The sequence below is a fragment of the Ascidiella aspersa genome, chromosome 9 (genome assembly GCF_963924565.1).
Source record: "Ascidiella aspersa chromosome 9, kaAscAspe10.2, whole genome shotgun sequence".
NCBI classification, from domain to species: Eukaryota; Metazoa; Chordata; class Ascidiacea; order Phlebobranchia; family Ascidiidae; genus Ascidiella; species Ascidiella aspersa.
This window is the reverse complement of record NC_139455.1, coordinates 20,432,457-20,452,887: the sequence shown is the minus strand read 5'-3', so window position 1 is coordinate 20,452,887 and position 20,431 is coordinate 20,432,457. Positions and strand designations below refer to the sequence as shown.

At 36.9% G+C, this 20,431-nt stretch overlaps 1 protein-coding gene across 2 annotated transcripts; it reads right to left on the bottom strand.

The window, feature by feature from the left end:
* Nucleotides 1-1,400: 1,400 nt before the first annotated feature.
* Nucleotides 1,401-20,036, bottom strand: LOC146133513 (endoplasmic reticulum disulfide reductase DNAJC10-like). 2 transcript variants are annotated; one of them, XM_083397548.1, is made up of 19 exons: nt 19,760-20,036; nt 19,258-19,423; nt 18,968-19,018; nt 18,802-18,884; nt 18,403-18,537; nt 16,651-16,722; nt 15,616-15,786; nt 14,477-14,710; nt 13,635-13,736; nt 12,894-13,020; nt 12,141-12,280; nt 10,385-10,498; nt 9,637-9,738; nt 8,225-8,380; nt 7,634-7,833; nt 6,596-6,746; nt 5,351-5,503; nt 3,440-3,529; nt 1,401-2,674 (listed from the first exon to the last, which is right to left on the bottom strand). In XM_083397548.1, the coding sequence occupies exons 1-19, from the start codon at nt 19,928-19,930 to the stop codon at nt 2,660-2,662; spliced, it is 2,433 nt and encodes an 810-aa protein (XP_083253674.1). In that variant the 5' UTR covers nt 19,931-20,036; the 3' UTR covers nt 1,401-2,659. The 2 variants fall into 2 exon arrangements, with proteins under 2 accessions (XP_083253674.1, XP_083253675.1); XM_083397549.1 differs by having other exon boundaries at nt 1,401-2,671.
* Nucleotides 20,037-20,431: the final 395 nt, after the last annotated feature.

Below are 20,431 nucleotides of genomic sequence, written 5' to 3'. Positions count from 1 at the left end.
GCGTAAAAATAAAATTGAGTTCAAACTAATACAAACTTGGATAAACTTTGTTTTGACTTTATCTTCTTTTTAATGCGTTCAGTAAGAAACTTATTCTCATTTCAACTCTGGCTAAAATTTAAATCGTATTAAAAACTAAGCCGCCAAAACAAGATTTCAATACAACCTCTTTGTTTAACCTCAAACCACACACAAAGCCGAGGACTAATTCCAAACCTAACCAAACAAAACCTAAACGACTTAAGTCAGTTTAAAACAATTACCTAAGCTTTTTGATTGAGTTTTATCGAAAGTGTGTTTGACATTGGGAACAAACACTAAGACCTAAAAGCAACAAGTTCAAAAGCAGGAAAATCTATAAAACCACGGTGCTAAAACCAACGACATAATAAAGCCAAAATACGTCGTAATATATGCAACAGAATAAGAACTTTGGAGCATAATGGTTGGAGGTTGTAGTAAGACGTAATAAGAACTCAATCGTCTGAATAAGATATAGCCTAAACCTTTCAGAATAAGTTCTAAATTTATCGAAATAAAGCCTAATAGGCCAACATAACGCCTCTGTAGGGAGAGGGCGCCCTAATTTGAATAGGGCCGTTAGGGTGCCGCTGTTTTGGCACCAGATTTTTAGGGTTGTTTGCGGTTATTGGTGGATAATGAAAATGGGTTGGGCTTCAAATTATTAGGGGAGTTAGTGATGTACTAAGGGGTAGAGTTTGGGGCTGGCTAAAATGTTGTACAGGCCTGATTTTGGCCATTTAGGTGTTATTCCGACATGTTTAGGTCTTAATCCGATTTTTTGTATTTTACTATTAGGTATTAGTGCTCTTTTGATCCTACTCCGAATTGTGTTTTATTCAAACGTTTATGTTGTTCTTATTATTTCTTATGTATGGAGTGACATTTAGTTACACAACTAATTTCAAACGTACCGCCGATGGAAAATTTTACCTGAGAAAAGTCACGTTATTTTTTAAACAAATATACGGGGCCTTAGTGCGTCCTTGCAGCAACCGCGTACGGTGGTGGACACACAGCATGAAATTTACGTATTACTTTACACTTGGGATATGGGATATAAAGTTTTAAATTCTTTAAACAACTACAGCAAACGTCACTTTTACTTAAATTACAGATGCGTTCTATACTCTTGGGTAGCATACACTATAGACAATGTCAACAACGATTAAAAACATTTTTTTCTTGCGCAAATCATTACCTGCACAAAACTTCCAATCAGCATTTGGACTTTGTGGAGGATTCTTACTAGGCACCAGTATTTAGTGACATCTGCTCGATAAAGTAACTAAACGATGGTTGTGTTTTATTATAAATCTTTGGTACACCAATTCTTTCACCATGTTAATGTCATTCTTGATTTCACAATGCTATTTAAATGGCTTCTTTTTATTGTCAGACACCAAATCTCCGCAAATAATCGGAAGCTTCACTTTAAGGATTCATTTTGGGTAAAGAACTTTTGCAATATGAAACTAAGCAGTAGTAGCTACAACAACGAAAACCGAGTAAAAATAAATACATACATACAAAAAGTGTAGTAGTAGTATAACGGTAGCCTACTAACTAATATAACTAATAACCATACTGTTTAATCATAACGTGCAAAAAGTGGTAACACATTAGAAATAAAAAGCGACTAGTTCAACTATGTACTTTTCGCAACGAATGCTACGGTTGTTTAACGAACCCATTATAAAATGTACTGTTATTAATAAAAATAAAAGTTACCTAGTTTCCAATCGATAAACTTTTAAAACAACGCCTTTACACTCTAGTATAAATGTGTGAAATGTCAGTAAATATTTGTAGAATATATTTCTGAGCGTGTAAGAAAATGAAAAATTGAACTGTTGCGGTAGTTGTGTAAGCTTTCCAGAGGTAACAGCAGCGTTGTGAAATTAACGTAATATGCGATAAACAATGAACACAAGATTCAAAGAGTCGCACACAAATAAAATGCATCCATATAGGCGTATCACAGACACTTGCAGCAATAAGTTATTACAGTTAAATTTGCCACCAAAGAAACTATAACATATTATACACAAATATAAATACCATAGAAGCTATTTTTAATTAATATGATGCCGGGTAGCAACAGTTTACGTATTATACACAAGACTTATACATGTCAACGTTTAACTCTCCTATAGTGTGGCAAAGCTCAGGCCGGGACGTTAAGACTTTGCGGAGCAAATAAAAGCATTCGAATAGGCAGAACACGCAGCATTTACTAATGACAAAAAAACTGTACTTTTCCTATAAGAAATTATAACTCCTCACACAGATATAAGAATAACTGCAACTCCTAACACATACAGTCGAAGGTTAAGGGTTAGGATTTGACAATTTTAAGAAAAACGACAAGGGGGGCTAAACACGAGGCGAGATTTGCGAAATCTGACATACAAGGTAAGCAGTAACAATGTGAAACACTTGCGTCGCCGACAGGCAATACGCGGCGTTTGAAACTTGTGGATATTGCAGCGCTGGAAATTGTCTAGTTTCTTTGGTCGGTGCGGGAAAAAGTTCGGGAACGACTTCTATCTTGTATTGTTATTTTTTTGATGTTTTTTTCTTCTTCTTTCGTCGGTCTTTCCCGCATTCGAGCCGACACGGCACCATTTGTCCGTGGTTATAACTCGTCCTTCTGGCATAAAAGATTAGTTAGTGTTGGTAAACACAGCTCCGCAAACAACGCCCACGAAATATTTTAACGACGTTTTAGCACTTGAATAGATAACATTGTTTTTTTTTTTCATTTTTTGCGTCCATCAAAAAATTAGTGTTCCGTCTTTCTATTTTCGATGCCTAATTGTTTTACGTTATGAAAAATATACGTGTCCAAATTCAGTACACTGAACCGTGTGGCTACAAACAGGTTTCCTTGCAGAAAAAATGGGGAGTTCACCTAGAAATACCGTCAACTCTGGAGCTATAAAAATGCAATTGACACATTTAGTAAAATTGCATCGCAAGGGCCAGCGCCGTGAAACGGTGATAGCTTATTGAAGAAAGAATTTCGTATACCATACGTATTAGCATGGTAAATTTGTTTACAATTACCGAAGGGATGATTTTCTTCTGGCGCCAACACAACATCTTTGCAGAACTTACTGATTGTTTTGTTTGTGGTGAAATAATTTAACTGGCCTTCCTTTTACTAATCATGGGCGACACTTTTGATAAAAAAATAGCATCTTTAACCTTTAAATTAACGTGGTAAACCTTCGTCGTAAAACCCTGCTCAGCAAGGTATACAAACGCGGTGTGGACACTTAACGTATCGTAAAGTTATTAGGAAATAAAACTACTTCCATTTACATTATTATTGCTTTGCGAGTATAAATGAATTGAAGACAACCCATTATATGTAAGGCTACTAAGTTTAGTATTCGGTCATTTGTCAACAAACCTTTTTCTTTTTTGTTCCTTTGGCGCTTTTGGGCTTATCCTCGTATTGCTTCATCAGCGAATTAATTAACCTCGTGATTTCGTCGGGATCCTAAGAAAATAGATTTGTCTTAAAATAAACCCTCTCTTTAGAATTTGGTTATCTGTAGAATTTGTACATTATACCGTGAAAGTGAGTTAATTTTCAAAAGCACATGTTGGGACAAATGTGGTGCGAGTAAGTTCCAATGATTCCCTATTATGCGATTGCGGACAATTTGTCATAAAAGCCTTATCTGTGATTGTACAATGGTATGACAAAATAAAACGGCATAGGCGTAATTAACCGAATGAGTACCTGAAGTATGCTTTACTGTGTAGGCCAGGGGCGGGCAACTTCTCCGGTTGGCGGGCCAGATATGGGAAAATGAAGTACTTGGCGGGCCAGATTAAGTACTGCCAAATCTTGCATGTTTTGTCGCATAATGGCGGCTAATGTTGTACTCTTTAAACACGGCCACACTTTCATTGCACATTAAACATACTGATTACTTCCCGACTTGAAGAAAAATAAACTAAGTGCACAACTTAGTAAACCAAAAATCAGTTTGTTTGGAATTTGTTGTTATAAGATAAGCATCATAAGTATAATGATTTTAGTAGCGAAAGGTGGCAAAATGTGGCCGCGGGCCACAATATCATTTAAGGCCGGAAACTGTCTGCGGGCCGCTCAACATCCCGTCGCAGGCCGGACCCGGCCCGCGGGCCGTATGTTGCCCGCCTCTGGTGTAGGCCATATAATTATTAGTTTACATCACATAATAGCAGGGGTTCCCAACCTGTGGTACTCGTACCACTAGTGGTACGCGAAGGTTTTTCAGGTGGTACGCGAGTAGCTTCCGTTTTTCTACAAAAACCTGGATTCACAACTTTTATATTTTGTTGATCTGTGTTTTCACAAAACAAAAAAATCCCCAAAGCCTATTCATTGTTACGTAACTATTTCTGCTGTAAAATACAGGGTTCTGACAAAAAAATACTGGTTATGTCAATTGTCAAATGTCAACAATGAGCACAGTTGCTTTGAAAAGCCGTACAACAGTGAACGTTAATTATGTCAAATCACCAAGCAAATCTTAGGGGGGGCGCAAAACTACTCTAATATTTAACTTTTTATAATAATTTTATCAGTTCCATGTTGCGTTAGTTAAGAAATTTTTTTCGTGCTGACGCAACAAAGAGTTAACTTGCGGTAGAAAAAAGATTAAGAATCACTGTTCTACAAGAAGTGGTACGCGTGGCAGTACAGAATGTCCAAATGGTACGAGATCGTAAAAAACCCTGGTTTATATGGTTAAAACAAATTCAGTATCAGCTAGCTTTAAAAAATAAGGATAGGCAACATATTTAGTTTGTTTTATACGGCGAGGTTTAATATTTGTTCAAAAACTTGGCAACCCATATAGGTCATTGACTAAACCCGATACCTATACCTATTGTTTTATATACCTGAGAAATGTTCAAAACTTGAACTAATTGAAAATAGAATCCAAATAACGTTTTAGTTTATATACCGACATAAATTATTAAACCATTATTTTACATATTAACTTGGCGTGATGCCAAAACCCAAATTTTTTTGATCGAAAAACGGGTAATTTGTTTGTTGTACAGGCAAAATTATATCATAACTTTGCACTAAAATATAGACCAAAGTACCGGCCTAAATTTACCGATACCAATATAATGGTAGAAGCCAAATACCGGCCGATATTATCGGTAAACCGATATACCAGTCTATCTCTTTTAGCCTAAGGCGTTAAAATTAAAAACAAGATAAACGCCATTTAAAATTGCACCAAGATAGTTTCCCACTAAAAACTTTCGAGTATCTTTATTTTTGGAAATTTTTCTCGTGGTGTTTGAGTCTTACCTGGGACGAGATGTTTTCGCTCGGGGGTCGCTTTTTGCCGGTCTTGGGTGGGTAAAAGTTCACGGTGGGGTAAGCGCGGACCCCGTTCTTCTGGCACACCGAAGGCAGCATCTGGCAGTTGATCTTACCGAACGTAACACGATCCTTAAATCTCTGCAAGTAAATAGAGTTTTATAATTTAAAAAATATCCTAATTTAGGTGCGGGAATGTCCTCCAGATCAACATGGTTACAACTTACAAGGGTTAAAATGTTCTACCAATTTTTTGACAACGAAGAAACTATGAAAGATCATAAGGAAAAGGGTTCTACAACTTTTTAAACCGCGGACCCCTAAAATTCATTTTTGCATCGAGTGGACCACGGTAGCTAAGGAAAATTTCAAAACAGACGTCATTAATTGACGTTAGAGATCTGCTGATTTCGGTCTAAAAATGTGAAAGTTAAATAGAGGCGAAATATTTTCAGTGAAAAACTGAACTGTGTTCTTTGAAAAATTGATTAATTCTTCATAAATACACTAATATTTTCATTAGGCCTTCATGGACCCCATAAAACTAGGTCATGGATCTCCGAGAGGGGTCCATAGACCCCAGTTGAAGAGCCCCTGCTACAGGGGGACCTTGGTCATGATCCGAATAACTTCTGGACAGAGTTTATTTTAGATTGCGTTAGATCTGGTCTTTCATTTAAGAAAAAACTTCATTTTGTGCGAACGTTTAAAACGATAAATTATAAATTAAATAAAATCTGCCTGAACAAAATCCGAAACCTGAACGTTTTTAAGGCTTGTTTCGTGGTAGTTTTATACCGATAATGCTCGAATCGGCATTTACATTATAACAAACTGTTTTTAGAAATCGGGGTATTTAAGTTAAGTACCACGTCATAATATTAATACCGGAGAACCAGACAAGCAAAGCAAAAGTATTGCACAGTAGTTTAACCCGGATTCGCAAATAGCTTTTTTGTCCACCAATGGTGAACTTAAATAAGATAAAGTTAGTAAAAGGAAATAAAGTAGGTTGGGGTTGTGGCTGGGTTCTTCCCATAGGCCGAGAAAGAGGCCGGAAAGTATAGGTAAGTATTAGGCAACTATTTTAATTAAATGTCTATTATTCTATATTTAGTTATGCTGCCCAACCCACTAAAAAAAATAAGGCAAGATTCTACTCAATCAGGTAAGGATCCACAGGGAGCCGGTTATATTATTCAAATAAAATCGCACATTGCAGGTAAAACTTACCAGCGAAGTCAGGGTGAATTTGGGGGCGAACGCGTGGCAGTGTCCACACCAGGGGGCAAAGAAATCCAGCACGAAGGCCCCGTCGTCTTTTGGCTTTCCGTTGTTGTCAAAGTCGCTCGCTTTCATCTCCTGTACGCCGCCGGGCACTTTCCTAACGTACGGACAAGAGAGGATAAGTAAATACTCAGAAATCCATAAAAAGCGAAAACAAATTTAACGCAATTTTTTTGTTTACTTTTTAAAGGTACTGTCTTATAGTCAGCAAAAGATAGACGAGAAACTTAAACAGATACGCTTATAGTGTGCTTTGAATGAAAACCGGAGATAAAAAACATAAAACTTACTTTCAAGGCGATCATTGCGTCAAAACAACACTATTGGTTTTCAAACTTTATACCACAGCAGAAGCCACTATCCAGAACATATTTGTTGGAAAACAAACCGAAGTAAAATTATATGCATGTTGCACTAATTTTTTTTAACTTAAATACCTTTGTACAAACTTTATCTTGGTTGATGTTTCAAATTATTACCAGTAAGTAAGAACGACATTAATGTTTCCCTAATCGTTACATAAAGGGTAATATCGAGGCGTATGAAACCAAAAGAAAGAAAAACGCTAATATTTGCTTTAAATTAGCAAAAATAAAGATACAAAATAAATAAAAATTCAGCGCATTGACACCATCAAACTTTATTTTTTACCTCATTCGATATATGTAACCATGAGTATAATAATAGTGTTAGATGTATCGTATATTTTTGTACTTGATCTACCGAAAATATTGAACATATAAAGGGTGCCGCAAGGGCCGCAAAGCACTGATTTTAATTATTTTAAGCATATTTTTATAATAATATTAGTATTTGATGTTTTACTGTAACAACGTCAGCGGCAAAAGTGTCTAACCCGGATGTGGTAAAAAATAGGCACATAACAAAAAAACAGCATCTCCTACCCCTTTTAACAAATTTACAACCACTCTGACTGACAAATATCGTCTTACCAGTTGCGTAATAAAACGTAAGTGTACTTACTCTAGGGCCCAGCCGGCCAGCGAGTGCGCCTGTCTGTTCCAGCCCTGGTGAACTTCGTACAGGGGACTCGAATCGGCGTCGGCCTTGGACGGGAACAGACGAATTTCCGGGTACGAGTTGACCTGGTGGCGTCGGCAGAAGGCACTGTTGTCCTGCTTGGCACAGTCGATCGCTCCAACCCGCACAACGCCGGCCAGCAGCTGTGTGACGTAACAATGCATTGATGCTCGGTTGTTGTAATTTAAAATTACCTTAGCGGATAGGGCTTAGGAGAAAAATGCTTTGTATATTGATTAACAGGCTTGCGGTTGTCTTTCATTTTTTGGTCGCGCACCACCTATAGTGGATTTTTACTCTCGCTGCGCATTACTTAAACGTTTTAAGTGAAAACATTTTTTTTCTAATGCACCAATGCATAATAAATATAAATAAAAAACCTTGCTCGCCATACTACAGCTGAAGGTTTTAGAATATAGGTCGATTTTGCAAAGAGAAAAAAAAATAAAGGCGATAAGAGCGTTTATATTTTTTCCTGATACCTCAACCCCGATCAGACCTGTTTTTAAGCACTTTTAATCGTTTCCGGCTTACCTTGGCCATACGCCTCCACTCTGGCAGCAAAGCCCGGCAAGGTCCGCACCAGTTTGCGTAGAAGTCGACCACCCAAGTCACACCAGGATCGCGATTCTGAACCATCGAATGAAACGTGTCTGGGGTCAGGGTGTCGTAGGGTGGGCTGATCAGGTCCTGTGCAACGACGCAAGCGTTAATTTAGTACGTGGAGGTGTTAGGGCTTAGAATTTGACTGGATTGCTCTTTTACACCTGTATCAATACGTGATTATTTATTGATTTGGATTGGGGTTTGGGTTAGCGTTTTAGATTTGCGTGTTTATCATCAATGTAACAAGTTCTTTAAAATTTGCGAACAAATGGTGCCAGTTAATGGAAACATCGTCTAGATGGCCGTTTTAACATTTAAAAACCCAATAGCGCAGAGACTTCCCTCCTATCATAGCACCAGCTCCCTCGTGGAGACCGATTGTGCGTGAGGTATGGCTTGAAAATCAAATATATATATATATATATATATATATTAAATAAACATGGGTATAATTTTTTTGTTTTTTCTGTTATAATCAAATGTTTCTATTTTGAGTTTTTTGCCTAAAACATAAAAAACAAAATTCGACCATGTAAATGGGAATGTGTTTACTATAAAAATGATAAATTGCTTTGCAAAGGTAGACGAGTATTGAATTTAGCGATGAAAAGGACATCACTTAACTATATAAAAAAAAATTAGGCCTGATAATTACGATAATAAATAATTGATGGTGAACTTTAAGTTAAGCAAGGAACCTAATCTCACACACAGGAAATACATTTAAAGCGACTAATATCTTAGTGGGAATGAGGCGCGGGCCATATTGGAAACGCTACAAGGCATAACAGGTTTATTCATTAGCAATGACAAACATATGACCCTAAAGTGTGATGTCAATTCGGCACGCAATGCCACATGTGCGTTTCCGTTGATTGAACGGAGTCACTGTTATGGCACGAATGCAGCGATACAATCGTTTGAAGTACAAATGCCAATGTTTAATTCGAATAAATTTGTTACGTCGCACGTATTTAACTTTTTAAGCCAAAAAATGATGGTAAAGCATTTATTCTTTATCGATTAGCCGAATAAATCTTGAATATGTGGAATGAAATTCTAAAAAATAAGACTTTTTTATCGAATCGCTTTTGAGAAAGTGTTGCGGCTATTAAAAAATCAGTTAAAAAAATGTGAAACGGTATAACAAGACGTGACGCTTTTTTTCAGCCGTGGATTAATTATTTAAAAAATCTACTATTTAACTGGGTTGTTTCAAAATCTAAACGAAAAAGCTTTTTGTCTCCCCGCTTCAAACAGAATAAACCGATGTACATTTAAAACAAAAAACACATCAAAATTGGCCAAAGGCAAAAAAGGATACGTAGAAAAGCGCTCACCTGAACAAACTGATTGATTCCGTGCACACTGTGGTGGCCAGTGTATTCTGTCACAGTCGAGCCGTTGAAAAGCATTGTCGTGGGATAGGAGTGGATGTTGAACTGTCGGGTAAAAGCCGTAGGTTAAGGTAGTTTTCGAGACTACTCAAAAATCCAGCCGTAAGGTTGAACATGCCCTCTAGTTTTAATCTAATTTGGGAAAACTAAAGCTAAAATAAATCTTGTCCAAAAAAGTCCCAACGCAGGCATTCAGGTTTAAACTTTTTTTACATTATACACGCTTCAGCGGGGCAGTTTTTGAATGATGAAGGCTACGGCAGCTGGTTTCGGATTCCATAATGTTACAACAATACCCGTATAAAAGTCAGCTTCATACATAAGTTGGTACGTGGTTGTGTGCTGGCTTATTACACATAGGTGTGTTTACGTGTGAGTAAAGCAGGAGTTATTAATTTTTTTTAACGCGGACACCTTAAACAATTAGTTTGGTTCGCGAGGACCAGGGAAGAGATGACGTCATAAAACAAGCAGACTTAAGCTACCTGCTGTTTTTAATCCAACAAATGTAAAGCTTAAAAACATGTTAAGGTGAAGGCGCTAAAGCACATTCTTCATTATATTTATAATCTTATTTTGAAAATATCATCTTTTCAAGGTATTCACAACGATCTTCATTAGGCCTTCACGGGCCCCCTAAAATTAGTCCACGGACCCCCAGTATAAGAACCCCTGGTGTATAGAACCTTACCTGCTTGCAGATGTCAGCGAAGTTTGTGCAGTCGATGGTGCCGAACTCGATGTTGTGGATTGCCTGCGACGCTTTCCTCAGTTCGGGCAGCAGAGCGCGGCACGGCGGGCACCACTGTCAGGTAAAACAGGATTAAATGTAACGACACGTTAGTTTAAGCAGGTGTTTCTTAATCCGTGGGTAAGGTAATGTGCAATAGTGATATGTGGGTAACGTAATCTGCAAGTGCAATAGAGCCTCCACCTTACAGCATAATGGATTGTTTTATATTTTATTTAATTATTACATACGGCTCCATCAGAGCTTTCCACTTTTGTTTAAGTGATGTCATTTGAGATTGAGAGCAAAACATTACCAATCGACCATAAAATGGCAACATTTTTTTAAACAGTTCACGTATGTTTAGATTTAATGAAATTTGTTGTGGGCAAGATGTTTCCAAATTTTGAATAGTAGAAGCAATATAAAGACAGGACTTATATTGATTCGAACTTGTTCATCCTACTGTCTATTTGTGTTAAGCTCATTTTAAGCACACAAAGGTTCAATAAAGGGAACTTTTTCGCCAAACCTTCGCCAGGATATTTAACACTTAGTATTTCGGTTGTCGCGAAAAAGGGGGAAGAAGCACTGGTTAAAGCAAAAAGTATTCTTCTGTCGTTACCCCTTTTGTAAATTCGAAAAACAATAAACAAACACCAGAATAAGAATATCAAAGCCCATACAGAAGTAGGTATCATTTTAAACGTTTCGAATAACTCTTTATTCATTTTCAACATTGATGTTGAAAGAGTTATTCGAAACGTTCGAAATGATACCTACTTCTATGGGCTTTGATATTCTTATTACGTCTTACTACAACCTCCAACCATTATGCTCCCAAAAAAACACCAGAATGCTTATTTTCGTGTTTTTAATCAATTGGACTGGATACTACTTTTGCTATTTAGCAGTCAAAGACAGAATCTTACATCATTGGTCAAAGTACTGCCTAAAATGATCAAAATATAACTTTTGGGTAATTATCAACAGGTTATTAAGCACTTATTTAAGCCAGAGAAAGTACGTATTAATTATTTACAATTTAAACAACTATATTTCAATGCCTTTGTTTCGGCGCCGTCAAAATCAGCACATAAAACAAACTGCTTGGCCACAGCTGCGTTGAAACCGGTTTATACTCTTGAATCGTGTAATTAGCAAAGCCGAAGGCGTATCACATAATACGGCAATCTGATAATGCATAAACACAATGGATGTCGTTCGTGTGTATATCGCATTTGTAAAAACAATTCATTTAGGCAAAGGCAGAATAATGATAGGCTTTTGTCCATCTATCTAACTTAGTAAACCGAATGGAGTTTCAACGTTGTTTTAGGTTCGCCTATGCCGTCAACGACAGGCTTCTAATTAGACATTTATCAATACTAACAGCAAAGCGGGATAACGGTATGGTGTTGTATACCGGATGGCCTATTGATATAGTGCCTAAATCAGTTTGCAACTTACAATTTATCTGCAAGCAAGGCATTGGCTGCTAAAAAGCTGCTGTAGTTTTCAAAAGAAGAATAGCAAAAAAACAACTAATAAACGAGAATAGTATCTAAAGAGAAGACAGAAAATAAAAGCGACTAAAACTCACTTAAAAAATACACGATTTGACTTAAATTATTTATGCAACTAATTTATACAAAAACGCTTCAAAATGTTTTTGCAGAGTACATGAAAAATCTAACCAAAAAATACAAAGGCGTACCGGTGCAAAGAAGTCGACGAACCAGGGTTTCTCGTTGTCAATCAGCTTTCCATCCTCAAAGTGCGAAGGGTCGAGCGTGTTGAGTCGCGCCTGAGAACTTTCCTGGGCGAAGAGACGAAGCTCGGCCGTGCTCGATTTTCCTACAAAAAACGCGAGCGGTGAAATTCACTTTCTGCTGCATTTACGCTATACGTTAATTAGATTATAGTGATGGGATTTATGTGATCTGTAGTTAATGTTTTAAAAATAGCTTTTCGTTTGTTTTATGAGTCGATTTTGGAGCGATTTAGTTTTTAATTTCACGCCAATAAATCCCCAAGAGTGTCAAAAAGTGTCCGTGAGCGTCTGTACAGTATTCATGAGTGTTCGTGAGAGAATCTGAGCGACTGTGAGCATACAAGTATACTGACGTGTTGTAAGCCTCGAGTGTTGTAAACCCACGCGTGTTTATGAGTGTCTGCGAGCATCTCTGAGCTTTCGTGAACGTTTCTGAGCATTTATGAGCGTTTATTACAAGCGCCATTTTACTGACGTATCCCCTTGTAAGCCTGAAGGCATTCGTGAGTATTCGTAAACATTCGTGAGTATTCGTAAACATTCATGAGTATCGTGAACATTTGTTAGCGTCAGTTCACTGGCTTAACTCGTTTTGTATGCATGTTAGTGTGCGTATAATAGTGTTGTAATTTGCGTTACGCGTAGGCAATAAATTAAAAGTCGGAAGTCTTGATCGCGACGGCGAAGACGTCTTACCGTGGAAAACCTCAAAGTCGCTGATTCCATTTCCCTTGAATGCAAGGACGGCGTCTTTCGAAAGGTGGAACTTCTCCGCGCACCAGTCCTTACGCTGTCCGCAGTCCACCTTTGCCACTTTAATCTTCTGCAGAAAAACCACAACGTCGAAAGGTTAAAAAAAATTCTCAACAGATTGGTTACATATATAATCTATATATTTTGACTAAACTAACAAGGGTTATAAACGTTCTGACCCTAAACGCGTTTAGGCAATGTATTTTTTAACGTTGAAGCTACGTATATTTTTTTTTTTGTTTAAAAAAAATAATATCTTTGGTCGGAAAAAGTTGAGAATCCATTTACTCTAACTTGGGTATCAAATTCTTTACGGTAAAACAGACTGGCTCTTTATAGCGAATAAAATGGCGATTGCAATAAAAAATCGTTATCGCTTTATACGACTTTTTTAATTATGGGCTTTATGTTTTCGCACTAAAACGCCATTCCTAAGGATTTAAATTAGAAATTTTAGTTTCTTTGCCTTAATAAACTACTGCAGCCTTGACAAACAATTAATTAAAATTAACACAATCAATTTAAAGTTTCACTGCTGCACTTTTAAAACACTTAAGCTGTTCATAACACGTATTTAAAGGTTGAAGACTTTTCAATGCGCAAATTATTTTAAACATAATTTAATTAAAGATACTTAGATTAAAAGCTTTGTGGCAAAGCAAGACTAAATGCCACGTAACTTACCAACATGTTGGGAAGCTTTTTAAGGCTCGTGTCCTTATCTTCGACTTTCGAGTCAGACGAGAACTCCATAAAAATTAGGGCTGGACTTCGAGAAACGTGGTACTGAAAATATTAACAGTCAACGAACGAAAGTTAACAATTTTGACATTTAAAAGAGTAAAATATCCCCCAAAAAGATTAAATCAATAGAAAAATTCAACGACAACAGAAAACAAGCGTTTTAAAAATGCGACAAAACACGCCAATTTCTTACGCGTGTTGGGTGTTAACCTTAGTGTTTTATTTTATTTAAACACTGCTCCTATAGTGGCGCGCTTTGCCTAGAGCATAAACGTGTCTCGTTTAAACGTGTCTCGTTTTGTTGTTCATTTGAGACACGCCTGCGTTAGTGGTAACATCTACTCTGTTGCGGTGTAAGTTAAGTTTTATATTTATTCTGTGTTAATTGTTATTAGTGTTGATAACTTTGTGTAATTCATTCGAATTAAGGAACTTAAGGTTTTGTAACCATCATTGTGTTTATTGTTTGTTGACTGATAAAGACTTCAGTCGACATCAACTTTCATTGGGTACCAAAGATCGGAACTAGACTGAGAGCAATATAAGTTTGCTAATATCATAACAAGTCGTTCTTTACAAGTAGCAATAGAAAGACAAAACTATTTCAAGGGGTAAACTATAAATTTAACGAAACACTTCCCAACAACTATAGAACACTCATTTTTTTTATCAAATGTTTTTCGAAAATGTTAAGCTATTTTCGACTCCAAACCCAACAAACTACAAACAATAAACATAGAACGTATGAGAAAAAAGAAAACAAAAACCCGGTAGGGACCAACCTCCATTTTTCTGGCGGAAACGGTATCCAGTCCCGGTACCAGCTTGTCCATAAATTCCACGTAGATTTCACGAGCGTCGAGCGACGAGAAATAGTGGACGTTGGCCCCCTTGGTGGGGTCGGGGAATTCCCCCAGGGGAAAGTGGTAGACCCCCGCTACGCCGGAGATGTTGGCACGTTTGCAGAGGTCCGGCTCTGAACCGCAGTCAACCGAACCCACGTTAGCGAGGCCGTTCTGTGGAGAATAAAAAATGTGCTAAGTTTGTCGTATTAAAAATACAAAAATCTTGGTGTTTAAGGCGGAGTCTTGTTTCTGGCAAAAAAGTAGCAAAAACGAAAACTTTTCTGTTGCTGCCAGGCAGAGAGGCCGTATACCATGAACATAAAAACGGGCGGTTTATTTCCAGAGCCGTGCCGACAGGTGCTGAAAGATAACAACGGAGTTGTGCGTTGTAGCTCTTATCGATTTGTCGCGCAATTTATCTTCTTTTTGTGTGTGTCATTTTACTTTGCGTCTTGATGGCCGTGTGTGTGATTCACTGGTGAAGGCTTGTGAATAGTTAGCCGAAACGTTGGACAAATAAATGTATAACAAAAAAATATTGATTTGCTTCTTTATGCTGTGCGTTTGTTCGTACAGTTAGACCTATGCATTATTGTTGTGAACTGTCAACGTTCGAGCTTGGGACGAGCATAATATTATAAGCCAATATAAGTTCGAGTAAAAATGGTATTTTGTCTAAACATTGGGTAATTGTACGACGGGATAGCACACCAAGGACGCTTTTGGGTTAACTTTAATGAAATTTACCCCAAAGTTTCACTATGGTAACAATCTTGGCACTTTTTATAAGTAGTGGATAAACAATCTCAACAATTTTTCTTATTTGAAAAACACAGTTTGATGGTATAAGATAGAAGAAAATCGACAACAATTGGCACTTTGCCACATTGATCCAGTGAAGTTAATCGACTGTGGCCAAATAAAACGAGGCTGTGTGATTATGAACTCTGCCACACTTTTCGGGAATCAACGGGCACTGACCAAGCACTGGTGTCTTACATCAAAAAAGAGTAATAATCGAAGAAAGTGCTAAAAACGGACATATCCCAAGACACCGAAAGCACTAAGTTGTTTACCATGAGTCCAGCCAGCTTTCTTCGCGTGATTCTCGATGGGCAATCGCCCACGATTTCTCCATCGTCGTCTTCGTAAGATTCGGCCTCACTCCCGCAAAACGAGACCACCCAAGGCAACTCAGGTCTCTCCTCAACCTCACTTTCCACATTGCCGTTCCAGAAGTCCACCACCTGTGAACAGAAAATGAACATCATCGTTTTTTCTGTTAAATGCATCCGTGGCAATTTGGCAACACTTTTATGAAGGGCATCTGAAATTTGATTTATCTCAATTTTGGTACCAGAGTTTTGCATCAGTTATGCTGCTTGTGTAATAAAAAACGTTCGCTGTTTTCCATCTCCAGTGGTAAATTATTTTGGTGAAGAATTTGGAAAAAGCAACAACGCAGTGGAAAAGTTGATATTTACCTTCATCGCGCCATGCCACTTCTCCGCGATATGCGATATGTGTAGCGTCATTTACAGTCAATTGGGATGATTACGTCACGCAGTCGATGTTAAATTTTGCGATTTAAGGGTGCAGTTTTTATTTTAAGGAAGTGCGTTTTCAAAATATCTGTGCTATTTTTGTTTTTATCCAAATCTAATTGGAAAGGTGAAATCGTTTCAAACGTCGCTTTTTAGATAAAAAAGTAAAAAAATTCGCTATTATTGCGTCGTCTAACATAGTTTAAAATAACATTCGTTTACGCTACAGCAGCCAATAAGTATAAGGTCATCAACAGAAAGATACACTTTTTTTTAAAATAACAAATAAAGAAGTAATGTTTTTTGTTACGATATAACGTTACGCAAAAAAATACAAGTGTAAATAATATTAACTCCCTAACAGCAAAACGGGTTTCTTGTGTTTATTAAAAAAAATATTTTTGACCAAACTAGGTGATTTGTCGTCAAGGGCGGAAATCGCAATTCGCCCTTATTTAATTGTCTTTTTTTACATGTCATGGTTAAAAATTGAACAAATCTTGGGGACTTGATTCAGCTGCCATGACCATAGTTGACCATGGCACTAAAGAAAATCGTGATCTGTACCTCAACCTCGACGTATTCCATGATGAATCGGATCAAATCCTTCTTGCTTCGGTCACCCTGATACTTGATCGGCTGCAAGTATAAAATAGTTTTAAATCGATATTCGTCTTAATCAATACATAACAAGAAACATTATTTTTTATTTTATTCACTTCGTCTCTCTTTGCAACCACGCGCATTTTATTTCACGTACATTTTAGATATAAAAACACGAGGGTAAAGGTGCTTCGTGCTACATACATAGTTTATAAAGTCACGAAAATGATTAATATTAATGGGACAATCGTTTTTAAATTTAAGTTTGTTGAGCCCAAGGTTCCCTTAAACGGACCTTAAAACTTTCTCAAAAAAAGTTTTAATGTCCTTTCAATTAACATTTATACAGTTCTTATAGTATGGGATTTTGGAATTATTCGAACTAAAATTATATAAGGTTCGCCAATTGGCGGGGAAATTTAGGCTACACTAACAACTATAGGATAGATCGATAACTAACGGTTTTAAGGAAACGCTAAGCATCGCGATAATTGTGGGACTCTCCACAACGGACGAGCGTGATTTGTTTATTAAATTTTTATATTGAATAGAAAATAAATTAAATATAACAACGATGACGGATTGAATACGACGATCGCAGGATCTTCGGTTATAACAATATTGGTTGAATTTAAGTAAAAGACAGGTGTTTGCCGCGTTTAGGTTTGGTGGTCAGACAATTCAAATATTAAAATAATCGCAAATTCATCGCTTTACAAACGGTTATTTGTCGTGATGTTGCTATGTTGTTACATGCGTATTATTTTCACGCTACAAGTAGTGAAATGGGCTCATTTCATACTTTTGTTGTTGTGGGTAATGTGGGTACCAGGTCACCGTGTGAGTTACAATTTTACCTCGGTTTTGTTCGCCCCATAGAGGACTAAGTTAGGAAACGACATCACCCGTTGCTTCATGCAAAGTACTCGGTTTTTTCCTGTAGTTATAGAGTCGTGAAACGGTGAAAAACATGCAAAAATGAAACACGTTTAAATGAAAACATGCAACTGAATGTTTTTTTGAATGGATTAAAACGTAAAAGATATGTTAGCAAAACAAAAACAGTAAATCAAAAAGTTAAGCACCTGAGCATTCGACGGCGCCAATATTGACAAAGCCAGTCATTTCCTGCGCAAACTCGCGCCACTGCAAAACAAATTGCATCGCAAAATCAGAACTAAAAAGCATGCAAATTAAAATAAAACAGAAAAAACGTGCATAATATAAATACAGTTTATTGCCTGCATTGAATAGTTTACTACCTTTTTTGGACTGCTTTTGTAAACAGAAGCAAAAGGCGTTGTACGAATTTTTGCACTCAAAATAACCTTTTATATTTAAGCAGGCTGATGCTAGCATACTGTGCTTCTTGACCAGTTTACATGGCAGGCTGTATGTTCTCTATTTAACAACAATTGCTCTTGCAACTTTTTCACTGGGTTAAAAAATTTTGATTTGCTAAGTAAAGTCTTCCCAATTCTACTTCGGTTTTATGATTGCTTTACACTGTTAACTTAACAGTATTAAGGACAGCTGTATTATGAAACCTAACGCTACTTTTGCCTCAAAAATCACTCCTAACCTTGCATAACTTATCAAGCAAACAACATGCAACTTAAATCATTCAATGAAACCAAAACTGAAAAGCAAACGTCATGCAAAAAGCAATCCATGCCAGGCATTTGGTCCTTTCTTTCTTGTGTGCCGATAACTCACCCTTTCCTGACCACGGAAAAGCATAAGGGAAGGAAAACTGCGAATGCCGTTGTGCGAACAAATCCAGTGGTTGTCGCCGCAATTCACGGCACCAATGTTAACCACTCCGCTAAATTCCTCGGCAAACTTTCTCCACTAAGTTACAAACAGCAGGAATTTAACATTATTTTTGAAAATATATATGTATTCTGAAAATATGTCAACCTAAATTGAAGCAGGTTATTCCTGGGTGTAATTACACAAAAGCATTTACATATTATATAGAGAGCTATTAATAACTGTTACCTTTAGTTTCATAACTACTAAAAAGTTACTGTTCTCGCTTTAAGACTTAGCATCATTTTGCAAGGAACAATATTTATTAAAAGTTTATAGCGATAATAATAATCATAAACTTACAGTTGGTGCAAGCTGGTGACAATGGGAACATCTTGGCGAATAAAAGTTAACAAACCAAACTTCTCCAGATTTCACTGATGCATCTGTACATCGCAAATTTGTGATTAATAACTTGTGGTAAAAATGACCAGATTTCAATAGGGGAAAGAATAAGAAAAAATCTTACCAAAGTCTCCACCGTCGAGGGTAACCACATCAGCATCATCATCATAAATGCCTAAAATCAGTATATAAATAATAAAAAAAATTATATGCTAAACAGAAATATTTGGTTGAAATCCACAAGGATGACGGTCGCATAGAAGTTTTATTTATCATACTAAGAGAACATGCTTTAAATCTTTAAGTCCATACATGTTACAGTTTTGGGTCCTGAGGTAAAATGAATGTTTCTTTAACATCACTAATAAATCAATCAAAACAACATTACAAAAGAAAGCTCAAATATTGGTTTACCAAATTCGTCTCTGTAGTAATTGTAACTCTCATAACGTCCTCCGCGTTTGTCATCCTTAAGACCTTCCTCTCCATACTTGTCGTATTTTTTTCGCATATCCTCATCTTTAAGCACCTCATAGATTTCGGTAATTCGGACAAACTTATCATGTGCTTTGGGATCATTCTAAAATTCCAAAAAAAAAAAAAATTTCAGAAAGTTTTTAGAAAGCTGCACTTTAAGTTTATCATGTGCGTTCTAGCCAGTGTTATGAAACTGATTTAAAATATGGCTTGCTAAGATCTATGCGCTTTGATTTGTTTATGAATTTTTATTTAGACAAGACTTTTGGGGAGATGTTTTTCATTTTGAATACTACGGTGTAACTTGTTTTATATCTTTTATTTAGAAATTTAGAAACCGATCACAGATTGGAAGGCATTATAGGCATAAATGAGTGTTTTGCAATAAAAACGGTCGAGTTTCAACTTTTAAAGCTATTCCAAAATACAACATACTCACAGTGTTTTTATCAGGATGCATCGTCAGCGCTAATTTTTTAAATGCCTTTCTAATTTGCTTGGGGCTTGCATCTTTCTTGATTCCGAGCACCTCGTAATAATCTTCGGCGAACGTCGAGGCAACCGCGGCAAGAAACACAAGACAAACCGCAAGTGCCCTGCACAACTTCATCTTTTTGCAGGTAGCAGCGCAGAAAAACTGATACACACAGTACCCACTATCTACGACAAAACCCGAGAACCTGTCGTCAATCGCCAAACCTTCAACAGCTCTTTAAAAAACTGTAAAAGTTTACATGCGTCGTGGCTTCCGGGTGTCAAGCAACTTAACTTTCCCACGGTTTATACTTTTCTAGAACTTTTTCTTGTTGACGTCAGTTTAAATTTATTTTAACAGGGGTCTTGCAATGGCAATAATGGAGAAAGGTCCTATTTTTTGTGTATTATGAGTAGCGGAAAATAGTTTTGTGGTGGTATAAAATATTTATTGTCATTATTAGTAAAAAAATAGCATCGTCCTGCCAAACTGGTTGTACTCACGTAAGATAGATAAATATCTACGTGTCTTTTTGACATTGCTCAGGCGACCTAAGATAAGTTTAATACCGAATATTTCCAGGAAAAATTTAACGGGGAATAATGACGATTCAAATTTAAGCGCCCTATTTTTAAT

Coding starts and splice junctions, on each gene's coding strand:
- LOC146133513 (XM_083397548.1), bottom strand. CDS start 19,930: ATGAAGTTGTGCAGGGCACTTGCGGTTTGTCTTGTGTTTCTTGCCGCG. Junction 19,424..19,759: donor TGCATCCTGATAAAAACACT/GTGAGTATGTTG, acceptor TTGGAATTTTAG/AATGATCCCAAAGCACATGA. Junction 13,737..14,476: donor TTTCCGCCAGAAAAATGGAG/GTTGGTCCCTAC, acceptor TAATATTTTCAG/TACCACGTTTCTCGAAGTCC.